Here is a 13,596-nt window from a genome sequence, read left to right as displayed (position 1 = left end):
TTATAAGCACCCAGACGCGCTGATTATCTAAGCAAACTATTACACTGGTCGAGTCTACCTCACAGATGTGAGGGGGACTAACTCCCCGGTGCTCCTACTACACTGCTAGTGCTTGTTTTTTTCCTCGACTTTTTAACGTCCTATAATCAGATCGTGACCTCGATTATGACAGCGGCTCCTGGCCGCGAAAAGCTAGACAAAAAACAGCCAAATGTGAAATAAAAAAAATAATAATTGGCGTGCTCTACCAAAGTGTTTCGGCTGTCTGGTATAACATGCCATTGTAGTGCTGACATCTGTGCTTCTTTCCTTCGTGTTCGTGTGTTCAAATCTAAAGTTAAATTTAAGGTTAGTTAGAATAAATATTTAATGAAATACTTTCCCGATTGTTTTAGCGGTTGAACAAGCATACAACATGAATTCAGGATTTGTTTTCATTCACAACTCAAGAGTTGCCGCCTCCAGTGCCAGTAAGATTGTTGTGACTTGTGTGAGTATGATATCTCCAGGCCCTATCTGGTTCCATTTCACTTTGATTACCCTGTCAAACAAGTCAGCCTTCACCCCTGGAGTTTAGACAACAAGGCATAAAAGCAATCCAATTTGTATTTGTCGATATAAAATTGTCCTTTTTCTTAACAAACTTACATGCTCACTTTGTCTCCCTCCACCCCTCCTCCACCCCACCCGGGAAAAACAAACAATAATACCTCATATTATATTTCTCTGTTAATTTGTAGCCCACATTTAAGTGCATTTTTGTTTCTCACAAACGGTCAACATGACAGGTGTGGTATTGCGTATGTGTGTATGTTATATAATTAAAACTGAGCTTCAGAATCTATGAAGACCAAGGCGTTGCGAGGGACGCGCAGCGTGACAGCACTGTTTCTAATCCTCTCAACAATGGCGACAAACGAGCTGAATGGGCCCGCACAGTGTAGTGAGTTTACGTGGGTGACGTCACAGCTGCGATCTCTAGTATTGTTATAACCTCTTTGAAGCGACTCGGACGCCCCAGCCAAGACACAAGCGAGTGTCAAGTTTCTTTTTTTTTTCCTTTTTTTTTTTTACACATAAAAGAAAATGTTTCCTTATCCTAACCATAAAAATATCTGGTTTCTAATTCCTTATTAGATTACATATTTCATAAAGTAAACAATGCCTTTTTTGTCATTCTGTCCTGACTAAGCATGTTTGACCGAGACTTTGAAATATGAATGAGTTCAACTTCCGTTGCCTACAAAGCCGCATGATTTGACATTTTGCCTTACAAAGAATTAGAGTTATAGCAGGAACTCTTCACTGGGCTGACTGCACTGAAAGCCTAGTTAGCTTTTAACCATGCCTGTTTTCAAAGGTATGAATATAAATCCCATTTTTGTGATGTATCGAAGCTAGAATCTAATTTTTGTGCTTCCTTGATGTAAAAAAATCTGAAAGTCGGACGTCAGTGTCACTGGTCGTTCATGAAGTTGAGTAGTGTTGATGAACACGAATTCAGTTCAGTTTCAGGAATGAATTTGGTTCCTAGATCTATAAATGTATGTGTTTCTCCCGTCCTATTCGAGGATATTTTGTCCCCTGTTTATGAAAGTGGATAAGATTGTACTTTACCGGACCACTAGTCAGAACTACTTTCGCTAGGATCTCTGGCATGGCGCCCCTGGTGTCTGCTGCTATTCTTCCTTTCCTCCTGGCTCCCCTACTCAGTTTTCTACGTCCTCACCCTTCGACTGCCAACAACCGACTGACGTCTCTATTCGGGTTTTTCAGTCATCATGACGGTGCCCTTTGACCCCCGACCTTGACACCTTGAGGCTAATACTAATTGGTCAATCTAATCACGTGGTCTACTATTGTTATTTGCTCGCAGCTCTGCTAGCTAGGGCTAGGCGACCTAGGCCTACTCCTGGTCCGGCAAAGTACAATGGAAGGCGAGAGATGCGCACGAGAGTTCATTTGCATAATTGCAACCCCCTCGGCCCTGCTCGCGACTTGGCGAGTGCTGTGACTGTGAAGCAACGCTCGGCCTGTTCCAACCCTCGGGGGCAATCTAGATCTAATTTAAATTAGATTCTAGATCTAGATATTAGATATCTAGATCTAGAATCTAAGTCTACCCCGATTTTCCACTTTTAGCTCCTTGGTCCCCTCATGTTATTGTTTATAATGTGTGTGTGTTTAAATTATTGTTGCCAGGGGGGCCCCTGAAACCCCCCACTGATGTTATATTGATGGAAGTGCCTATTTGCAACGCCGCGTTGCGATTAGCGCCAGTGCTAAATAACATGCCGCGTTGCGATTAGCGCCTGTGCTAAATAAAACGCCGTGTGTAAATTATAAAGCTTAATCTGCACTTCGTTATAGCGGAAGTTCTGATGGTCGAACGAACAGCGCGTCTGTGCTTGAAGTCAAACCATTATTTTTTTCGAACAGTATACAGACCCGGTAACCGGGAATAAAGTCACGAAGTATACAGACCCGGTAGGGGAACTCTTTTGTGATTTCGGAAAGTTTCAGCGTCCAGACCCGGTAGTGTGTGTGTGTGTGAGAGACAGAGTGAGCGAGCGAGCGAGAGAGAGAGAGAGAAGTGCTAGCAAAATGTATATTATGACATGCCCCAGTTGGCAGGAGGGAACGAGAGAAAGAGTGGGAAATAGGAGGGGAGAAAGAAAGACAGAGACAAACAAAGAAAAAGAGAATGCGAGTGATACACACAGACAGAGGAGAGAGAGAGAGAGGGGACTGCTTGATTGAAATTATGACATTGTTCTTTTCTTCAAAATGTGATTCCCCCAACTCCAAAACGGAGGGAAAACGATAGTTCATCAAAAAGACATCCGCAATCTTCATTTAGAGCCTCGAAACCGAAACTAGATCAATGATTTATGTCTGTCTGTCTAGATCTAGACCTAGGCCATAGAATAGATCTAGAAGAACCTAGGTCTACCTTAGTTTAGAATTCTGTGGTCTACCCTGAGCCAAGAGGGCGCTGAAACTTTTCGAAATCACAAAAAGTTCCCCTACCGGGTCTGTATACTTTGTGACTTTGTTCCCGGTTCCCGGGTCTGTATCTCCCTATTTTTTTAGCGTGGGTTCGATCCCGGTCCTGGGCGTTTTTTTGGGGGTTGTTTTTTTGTTGTCTCTTCTCGACTGACCAACAAATTGTTCCCATAATTTAGCAATGCCAATCGCCGGCTGCGCCTTCGGCCGGAAATCGGCCTCCGCGCTAGGGGTATTTTTTGGGCCGCTCGGAATCAGAAGTGACTCTCTTCTCTAAGTATAGTTATGGGGAAACTCCTGGACGAAAATAAATGAAACTCGGCAACCAACCAGAGGAAAGGTTAAACTAAGGACATGCCAGCGTACAAACCCGAACGATTACTAGAACCGGAGATATTGCCGTGTCTGTGCGAATTTCTTCTGCGGTTCGAACACTAAGCGGAGCTGCGGGTTGATCGCCGACCACGCAAATATCAGTCTTTAAGATCCAAAGTAATGAAGACGTTGAAAAAGTGATAGCAGAACTAGATTCGGCACTAAAAATCACATGGAAATGCCAAGTTTCATTCATATGCTCCAATTCATTACTGACTTATGAACAGTTTTTCCTCAAAATACATCAAAACATGTCCCACATTTTGGCGATTTTTTCCTATATGAAGGTCCTCCAACATTTTGCAACCAAAAATCCCAATAACTTTTTAATTTATCAATGGATTTTTAAAATTTGAAAACCATAGTTCTTAGAATTTACTCTATTTTCAGTTAAGCCCATTTTTAAGCAATTTGGATGAGAATTTAATTTCATTGTCATTGCTATCATAATTATAACTTGTTGCTTTGTAGTTTTTTTATGTAGTGATGAAGCATGCACATTCTGGTTTTGTCCCCAAGAGGAGCTCTGCACAAAGTAGGCCTTAGTATAGCTTATTCTTTTCCTTTTACCAATTTAGGCCTGGTTAAAGTTCAATATTGGCTTTCCTTGGTCTGTGAGTCTAATTTTTAAATTTTATTTTAGGCTCCGGAGAAGGAGAAAAAACCCCTTCTGGGACCGGGATTCGATGCCACGCTTGGAAGCACTGAACATTAAGACTTATAGAACGTAGACAGTAGACTTAAAGTTCGAGTTGCACCGCCTTGTTATTGTTATCCAAGCGTCTTTCGACTTAAACTTGCTCAAACTCAAATGATTATGATTATGAGAGAAGAACAAGACTTCATCTTGTCTACTTTTGTGCAAACAATGTCAGAAACAATTGTTAGATCTAATCTAGATCTAGATCTACCCAATATTGATCGGAATAAGACAACGTCATAAAAAAAGGAGTCAAATCCTAGGAGGTTTATAAAAAAACTGAGAAAGCTTCCGCTCATTTCAGGCAGAACTACAATATTATTATCATGTAGAACGATGGCAACTACATCTAGATCTAGATCTAGATTCTAGTACTGGCTTTACCAATAGCACGGGAGCTATTCAGAACACGGCGTTGCAAATAGCGCCTGCCTATATTGATATGTAAACATGATTGTCCGCTCATGTTATTGTTTTGCTTTTATGTTTGTTTTCTTTATTATTGTTTCTGAAGAGTAAGAGGGTCTGTGTTTAATCTTGTAGATTCTATTTGCTGGAAATTTGTTCTAATCACTTTTGAGTCCACTTCTATGTTTAGCAATGCCAATTGTCTGCTGCGCCTTGGGCCGAAAATCGGCCTCCGCGCGAGGGGTAATTTTTGGGCCGCTCGGAATCAGAAGTGACTGTTTTCTAAGTGTATAGTTTCAGGAAAACTCGTGGACGAAAATAAATGAAACTCTGGAACCAATCAGAGAAAAGGTTAAACTAACGACGTGCCAGCGTACAATCTCGAACCATTTCTAGAACCAGAGATATTGCCGTGTTTGTGCGAATTTCCTCTGCTGTTCGAAAACTAAGCGGGGCTGCAGGTTGATCGCCGACCACACAGGAGCCCCACATGTCTTTGTCTTCTTTATTGCTGTAAAATTTCAGATCTCTGCGTTTAGTACATTTTACGTACCAGCTTAAAATTACCACCCATCCATTGATAGAACACTAGAGCTGGAAACTAGATCACGCATTCCAAATGCGAGGTGCCGGCATGCAAGAGGCGCGTGATCGCTAGGCAGCATGTGATTGGCTGCCTATAAGTAAATAGGTCACCGATGACTTCATCGCAGGTTTTCCCGATAGCGCTTTACTGAGTTTTAGAAGGGGTGATCGCGTCGCGGTAAAAACGATGTCACGCAATTCAACAAATTTCAAGCAAATATCAGTCTTTAAGATCCAAAGTAATAAAGACATCGTAATATATAGCAGAACTAGATTCTGCACTAAAAATTAAATGAAGATGCCAAGTTTCATTCATATGCTCCAATTCATTACTGAATTATGAAGTTTTTCCTCAAAATACACCTAGACACGTCACACATTTTGGCGATATTTTCCTATATGAAGGTCCTCCAACATTTTGCAAACATAAATCCCAATAACTTTTTTATTTATCAATGGATTTTTAAAATTTAAAAACCATAGTTCTTAGAATTTACTCTATTTTCATGTAAAAGCCATTTTTAAGCAATTTGGATGAAAATTTAATTTTTCATTGTCATTGCTACTATATTGCATGTGTCTGAGTGTCATGACGTGGTGGAATCAGGCGCTCGTCAATTTTTGGACATATGGAGTTATTGGTATCAACTTAAAGATTATTCATTTGCCTTGCTTTTGATGAAAAAAATAGTCCATTTACCTTGAATAGATGTGGAGATATTTATGGTTGAAGGAGGTTGGGTAGCCTGGTTTCCGGAGTAAAATTATTGAAAAAATGGCCGCCAAAGTTGGGTGACTTCCATAGCTTTTAAGAGTCCTTGGAAACTGCAAATATACATTTTTTGTGCCTTTAATCAATGTTTTTCCATAAAATCCACACATAAAAGTGTTTTTGAATGGACACATACAAGGTGTTGAGCCAGAATACACAAATTTGAAAAAGATGTCCAAACTGGTCGAAAAATGCCAATTTCTCGGATTTCATTGTTTTGACAAGCGCCTGATTTCAGCATGATACCTCACATATATTTTATACCAGGTTGTGATGCCATTATGTTAATTGAAAAGTCGTAGATAAGTTGAAGAGCTAAATATTTTATAACAGTAATTATCTAGAATGTTTGTTTGTCAAGTAAATGGGTTTAGCAAATTGGAAGTTTCAGCTATGTAATGAAAATTGTGTTAATATATATTGCTTTTCAGTTAATGTGAAGTGGGGGAAGGAGAAGTTCACAGATGTGGAGTGTAATACTGATGAGCCACCAGAACTATTCAAAGCCCAGTTGTTTGCCTTGTCTGGAGTTCAACCCACTCGACAGAAGGTTATGATCACTGGCTCTATTTTGAAGGTGTGTTTTGCTTTATTTGCACTTATTACAGGTTTCTTTTGTGAGATAAAATGTTTAAAAGGGTGAATTGAATTTGATATGATCGATAATCTCAGTTGGAATATTTTTTCATTGAGAGTATAAATAAGAGATTTTGGTTTGACTAAATCCTAATTACATTTGGGGGGGGGGGGGGGGGGCAACCATTTATGCTTTGAATTATCTGTCTCTTCCACTCCACCAGGGTTTTTAGACTCACACAAACCATTAATTTGTGCTCTGATTATGGGTTTTTGTTTGTACTGACTGATAGAAAATGTATCTACCTACATTTTAATGTACCTTGTCATACTTTGAGTGCCTTTAAATTAAAGAAAATTAAAAGAAATATTTTTTTTCTGATTACAGTCAGATAGGAAGAACTGGCTTGGTCACAGTTAGGAAAATCTTAATGATCGTGTATGGAAAGGGTTAATAGAGCATATATATATATATATATCATATTTCAAAGACATTGTCATATATCTGCCAGAATTATAATGCCCTTGCACCTTTTGTAGTTTTGTATTAGTATAAATGTCATGCTGTTACTCATGATCTGAGAGCCAAGAGTGTAGAATTATTATAACAAATTTATATTCATAAATCTTTGATAGGTCGTGAACCAACATGTTAGGGATAATAAATATCTGCCTTTGTTGTAAATTGAGAAAGCAATATTGAGGAGTAGGGATTAGTAGGTAACTACTGACAGAGTACATAAGTTTTACAGGTTTTTGAAATTCAGGAACCTTTTTGTTTGCATATTTCTGCAATTTTTAATTTATGGTATCACTCTTTTTTTCAGGATGATGAATGGGGTCCAGCAAAAGCAAAATTAAAAGATGTGAGTCCTACTTGTACGTTTGGTAAATTAAGATATGGCATGATGGAATGACATTATTAATGACAATGAATGTTGCCTTTTTCCTTAATCTTAAGCTATTTCAATCCCACTACCCTGTTTCTGTCTTTTGCATATATTCATTGTGCGAGAAGATACCAAGTTAAATACACCAACAGCTGCTTGTGTTCCTGGTTGGGTTTGTTGTTGTTGTTTGTTTTTTAATGAAATGATGCTTGATAATCAGTCTGCAGTGAATGATATTTTACACTTTGTTTTAATTTCTTTTGGATTGGTGTGTGTGATGGGGAGTGGGGGGAGATTAGTTAAACTTGTTGGTAGGAGATTTATTCATTAAAACGAATTTTGGGTTCTTCAATTTTTTTGTTCTTGAATAGATAGCCTTAGTAAAATAGTGAAATAGTATTTTTAAGGTATTTTTTCCTAATCTTGCATGACTTATTTGTGATAAACAATTGTGGTACATTAAATGTATTTCATTTATCTAACCTTTGCCTGATGGACAAAGCTCTGTCTTCCTGTACTTTTTTTTCCGTAACAGGCGTTCATTTTTTGTGATACTGTCCCCTTGTTTTATATGTTTTGTTTTGCTTGTAACTGTTTTTGTTGTCTTCATTGTGCAGGGTACGATGCTGCTGATGATGGGCACTGCTGATGCTCTACCCCTGGCTCCAGTTGAGAAAACTGTTTTTATGGAAGATATGAGTGAAGCGCAATTGGCTTCTGCGGTAAGTGCCACTCTGTTTGTGGTATTTGGGTTGCCAAGATGACTTATCAAAGAAGCAGTTGATTTGCATTGTAAATGCTATTCCTGTTATTATCATTAACCAGACTAGTGGATTTTCTGGTGATTGGCAGATACTTTTCAAACTCGTTCTACATTTTCCTACTCTTTTACTGATCTACTGGAAAAAGAATTAATTCTACTGTTAAAAAAAACAGATAACTGGGACAAAGGGAATTGAGGAAAGCACATGGCAGCTGTTTTGAAATTAAATTTGTATTAACTTGAAGGTTGAGTGAGTTGACTTTTGACTTAGACTATCTGATCATATATTTTTGGATGGCTTTGCTGCTTTACTTTAGTTATGCTCTTGTTTTGGTAACAAGCTTTGTCGGATCTGGCACATAAGCTGCTTTTACATTTTGAAGATAAAGGCATAGATTCCTTGTCTCATTTTCTTGTTTTGGGCTACTATGTGCACAAGAAATAGAATTGCTGGATCTAGGCATATATGTTGATCTCTCAGCAATGGCATTATTATGTATGAGGATCTCTCTCAGAAGGCAGAATTATTCATTGAGAAAGTAATTGGGGGGGGGTCAGATTACTTTTTAAAAACTGTTCTGTCGGGTGTATGCTGTATTGACTGTATTAAAGCAAGCTGGGGTAGTCCCATATCAAGCAAGATGTTGAGAGCAACCCCCACCCCACCCCCTCCAAAAAAACGACAACAAACAAACCCCCGAAAATGCTGTTCAGGTCAGCTTGTAGCCCTTTGAATTCCTTGAGCTTCTTTGTTCAAATTTCATATCTTATTTTCAGGTGGTTTCCTTTCTGGTTTTTTGTTTGTTGTTGTTGTTGGTTGTTTTTGTTTTTTTTGTTTGGGGGTTTTTTTTTGGGGGGGGGGTAGCCAAATTGCAGGTCTAATTCATGGAATTGATATAATATGTATAAAATAGTTTCAAGGTTGATGTTGATCTGTTTTAATATAGTGCTATCTAATACAAAACATTAATCTTTTTTCAGCTTGCAGTGCCATCTGGTCTTTCAAATTTGGGCAATACATGCTACATGAATGCTACAGTTCAATGTTTAAGGGCAGTGCCTGAACTTAAGGATGCTCTGAAGAGGTAAGTTTTGAGTAGAGACAATACTGGATGTAAGAGCCTGTACAAGGACTGTACGTGTGAAAGAAAGCTCATTGTGTTTCAAAAACAACCTAAAAACTAATGTTATCATGATTATGTATTTAGCATCATTTGTACACAGCAGGAATTATAAAGCTGTTTGATTTTTTTTTTCCTGAAGAGTATTTCCTACCTGAAGAAATACAGTCTCATATCAGCCACAACTTTTTACTGTGCTGGAATTTTTTATTTTATATATTTTTTTTTTTAGATTCGAATGATTTTGTTTTCTGTATGTCTAGAAATAGCCTAAGATTTTGGATAATACATTGAAATATTTAATTATGTTTTTTTCCCACCGTCATTTAAGTGCTGTATGCAGTAAGCATTTGTTATTATGTTCAGGTTTAGCGGAGGGCTGACAGTGGCAGGAGCTATTGCACCAGCAGACTCAATCACAGCAGGTATGTTGTGTTGGAATTTGAGACTGAATATTGTACAAGGGATTTTTTCTGCTTTTTGGACAAAGTCGTTAAGCATAAGCACAGTCTGTTTTAGTTTTAGTAAAAGTTTAACGGCACCCGCAATCCAAACAGTCCTGTCTGGGGGATGATGTACAACAGTGAAATAGTCTGAGTAATACTGGATACCACTTTGTTTAAATTTTGAGGTCTGAAAAGTGTAATTTTTTCATAAAAGTGATGTATGTATGTATTTACATAGTATATAGATAACAAATTTCTTTTAATATATACATTTGAAGAAATTGTTTTTGGTATGTTTCAGCTTTGAGAGACCTGTATATATCAATGGATAAGACGTCAACATCCATACCACCAATTATTTTCCTTCAAGTTTTGCACATGGTCTTTCCGAGGTTTGCTGAGAAAGGTGAAAATGGAGGATATCAACAGCAGGTAAATATACAAGCTTTTGTAATGACCATATTGTGAATTTTTCAGAACCCAGGTATGGCTATTGTATCCATTCTTTAGAATATGCTATTCTGAGGAAACGATTTCTGTTCCTTTGTTACACAACCTTTTTCAAAGGAATATTTTTCTCTTATGTCGATTGTGATTTCTTTTCTGCTCATTTTTCAAAGACTCAAAAGTATAAATGTAAAATCCCTCCATCTGAGGAGTTTTTTCAAATATTTCGAAAGAAACTGATGCTGGATCTGAATTGTTAGGTAAGTGTGTCAAAACCATGAAAGTTGGTATATCGTACCATCAAAATGGTGGCAGCATTTACTCAGTTGTTTTCTGTCACTTTTTCTATTCTTGACAGGATGCCAATGAATGTTGGACAGAGATCGTTCGAAGCCTTCAGCAAAAATTGAAAGCAGTTCAAGCTCCACCCAGTAATGGTCAGCCCATGGTAGGTACAATTGTGGGTCATGGTTTTCTATGGTTTTGATGAGCTAAATGCATTTTATAATTTACTTTACTATTAGTTACTTGGTAGAAATTGGAAAAAAAATTGCACTTTGTGTTGATTTGGTCTTGGGAGTCTTGACAGTTGTTTGGAATTCTGTCATGCTTAGATTTTCTTGTAAGCATGAATGTTTCCTCTTCAACTCCACATTGAGAATGTGCATATGTGCAGTCGAAACTTTTTAAGACTCCCACCCATTGTTGACGAGAAAAGTGGCTGTCTTAGTCAGGTGGCCGTCGTACACAAGGTCTGGATAGTATACCTTAGGCTGTGAAAAATTGATATCGTCATGTAAGAGCAGTTTTTCATGAGACTATTCTATTTAACTTTCATAACTTTTGTTGAATAGTGTGGGTTGGTTTGGGGTTTTTAAAAAACTTTTACTCCTCTAGTTGGTATCATGTCATAGAATTTACATTTTGCTTTACATGTTCCTCAATTATGTTTAGGGAGTTGGAAATCGTATGTAGTGGAATCACCCCATCGCTTGTTGTGATGGAGAGGATGATTATTTGATGGTGGAAGTTACCGTAGTGGAAGAGAAGCTTGGTATTGTGGTTTGGACGTGCTTTGTGCAAAGTTATCATGCTGAAGTGAATCAGTTTTAAAATCGTTTACTTACCATTTTTGTGTTAGGTAGGTTCTTATGGACATACACCGGTCTTTGTACTTAAAGTTTGACTTCATGTAGCAGGATTTGGGATTACTAAAGTGTTTGTCTTTCTCATGGTCTGTTGTCAGGAGACTGATTCTGCAACGTCTGCCGGAGCGGGTGCTGCATCTGCTGGAGCTGGATTCATTGACCAGTATTTTGGTGGAGAGTTTGAATACACGTATCCTTGTCTGAAATGTTTTCCCATATTTTAAAGCTGAATTGAAATTTGTTTTTTATATAGGAGATGGACTGGTGTGATTTTTTTCCCTTTCTACCTTGCTAAGATTATTGTTGGGCTGTTCTGTTATTGTAACATGGTGTGGGTGGTTGAAGCTAGCCACTAGTTGGTTCTCCCACCAGTCTTTGCATCTGTTGTTTCTGTCTGTTTGTCTAATTTTAATCCCAGCACTAATTTGCAGTTATCTAATTGATATGCTTCTTAACAATTTATACCATAATGTTGATGGTGCTTAGGAAACCTTGGCTAATAGGCATCTGTGGTATTTCATCGAAGCTCTTTGCCTTTGCCATTCCTGTGTCCAGTACCGTAGTTGAGTATCACTGTCTTTCTACTTTGCTGAATCCGAGCCCAGATTGGACATAGTAGTAGGGTTGTAGCAGCCTGAAATAATTTGAAGTGTGTCAAAGGGAGGGTGAATGCAAAATATTAACAATAATTTTTCTTGCTGATGCATCTGAAAATGTTTATTTCCTTTAATTGTTGCCCAGCATGAAATGCATAGAGGCTCCAGAAGAAGGAGAAACTCAAAGCAGTGAGAAGTTTCTGCAGCTCAGTTGCTTTATTGAGAAAGGTAGGTCATGGTTATCTCTATTCTCATTCAGGTACAAATTTGAGTTTGGAACTTTTAAAAAATTGAACTCTGTAGGCTCTATTTAATATTTAATGTTTGATTTTATCACCTTGATGCTTTAAATTTGATTCGGTCCCCCCCCCCCCCAGCTTGCATAACATCATGAGCTTCTTTGGGTCCATTAGACTAATACAGTGTTTGCCTTCTGTGGGTGACTAAGATTAGAACGTGCATTTTCTTGTCTTGATAGTGCATTGTCAACTGTGTGTATCTAGTAAGTTGTTTTTTTAATGATGGGCAGTGGTTTACTGTTGGAAGTTTTAGAACTATGTTTTTGAATGTTTTCAATTTTCTTGGGCACAAATAGGTCACAACTGTAAGAGAAGTGTAAAATATTTAAAGGTTGGTGGTTGGCGGGTGCTCTGGTGTGGTTTGCTCCTTCTTTCCTATCAAACATCTGTCGTCCTTATCTCCCCTTCTTCTCTTTTATGATTGTTCCTCTCTTGTAAATCCTCTAATCTTCTGACGCTCATATGACCTTATGCAGTTGCGAGCGCCGTAAAACTTCTACGAAGACTAAACTAAAAAACTTTTGGTGAAGACTTCAATTTTTTTTTGTCTCCTTTTTCTTCCCAGAGGTGAAATACATGCATACAGGCTTGAAAAACGTAAGTATGTCTGTGTGTTTCTTGTTTTTCAGTGAAGTTGTAAATAAGTCTGATAGAAGAATTGTGACTATTGCAGCTAAGTATGTACTTTGTGCCCTCCCCCCCAGCACAAAACAGATAAAAGCTCTCTAAAGATCACTTTTTTAAGCAAGAAGGAAACATGGATGTCAAATGTGCAATTTTTTAAAAACCTCTCTTTCCATGTCTGCTAAATATATCATCCTAGTATATATGCGTTTTATTTATGTATACATTATTATTGCCCTTTGATTTTTTTTTCCTCATGGATTCCAAAATCAAGACTTTACTCAATAACTTTAGATAGAAGTTGTAAGTATCTTTTTGTGGCTGCTGAATGCTTTCGATACTTTGAAAATTAATTTTACCCATACTCAGTTAAGAGATTTTGTTTTGAAAGCTCATGAATAATTCCTTACCTTCACTTGTTTTCTTTCAAATACGACTTTGGGTTCTATTTCGGGGGTGAAAATGTTAATCTGGTGTTTGTGAAAGTGTGAAACACTTATTAAAAGTGTCCCTTGAAAGTATTGTATTTTTGAGGTGACAGGCCATTGACTGAAAGTTTTAACCCGCTGTAGATTTTATTTAATGAATGCTTTTACTGATGGGTTTATGGTCCCTTCTTTGTAGCGACTGGAGGAGCACATAACAAAGAACTCCCCCACCCTGGGACGTGATGCTGTGTACGTTAAATCAGTAAGTACAAGTCCTCTCTTTGATATTTATTGTTATTTTTGGTGCCTCCGTGCATCTCCTTCATGTATGAACAAACATGATTATGTGGGAGGTTGGCGGGTGCTCTGGTGTGGTTTGCTTCTTCTTTCCTATTAAACATCTATCGTCCTT

General features: G+C 38.0%; 1 protein-coding gene across 1 annotated transcript in view; it reads left to right on the top strand.

The window, feature by feature from the left end:
• Positions 1–1,210: 1,210 nt before the first annotated feature.
• LOC101847343 (ubiquitin carboxyl-terminal hydrolase 14) overlaps positions 1,211–13,596 on the top strand; it is a 16,913-nt gene continuing 4,527 nt past the window's right edge. Inside the window, exons 1-12 of the mRNA XM_013082848.2 lie at positions 1,211–1,360; positions 6,278–6,423; positions 7,250–7,288; positions 7,930–8,034; positions 9,057–9,160; positions 9,563–9,621; positions 9,944–10,074; positions 10,448–10,537; positions 11,336–11,427; positions 11,979–12,061; positions 12,698–12,729; positions 13,381–13,446. Coding sequence (XP_012938302.1) covers positions 1,345–1,360; positions 6,278–6,423; positions 7,250–7,288; positions 7,930–8,034; positions 9,057–9,160; positions 9,563–9,621; positions 9,944–10,074; positions 10,448–10,537; positions 11,336–11,427; positions 11,979–12,061; positions 12,698–12,729; positions 13,381–13,446 — 963 coding nt within the window. The 5' untranslated portion in view covers positions 1,211–1,344. The remainder of the gene's footprint in view (positions 1,361–6,277; positions 6,424–7,249; positions 7,289–7,929; positions 8,035–9,056; positions 9,161–9,562; positions 9,622–9,943; positions 10,075–10,447; positions 10,538–11,335; positions 11,428–11,978; positions 12,062–12,697; positions 12,730–13,380; positions 13,447–13,596) is intronic.

The sequence above is a fragment of the Aplysia californica genome, unplaced genomic scaffold, assembly GCF_000002075.1.
Source record: "Aplysia californica isolate F4 #8 unplaced genomic scaffold, AplCal3.0 scaffold00196, whole genome shotgun sequence".
In the NCBI taxonomy this organism is placed as follows: Eukaryota; Metazoa; Mollusca; class Gastropoda; order Aplysiida; family Aplysiidae; genus Aplysia; species Aplysia californica.
Note: the sequence above shows the minus strand (reverse complement) of the source record. Positions and strands in the feature narration are given on the sequence as shown.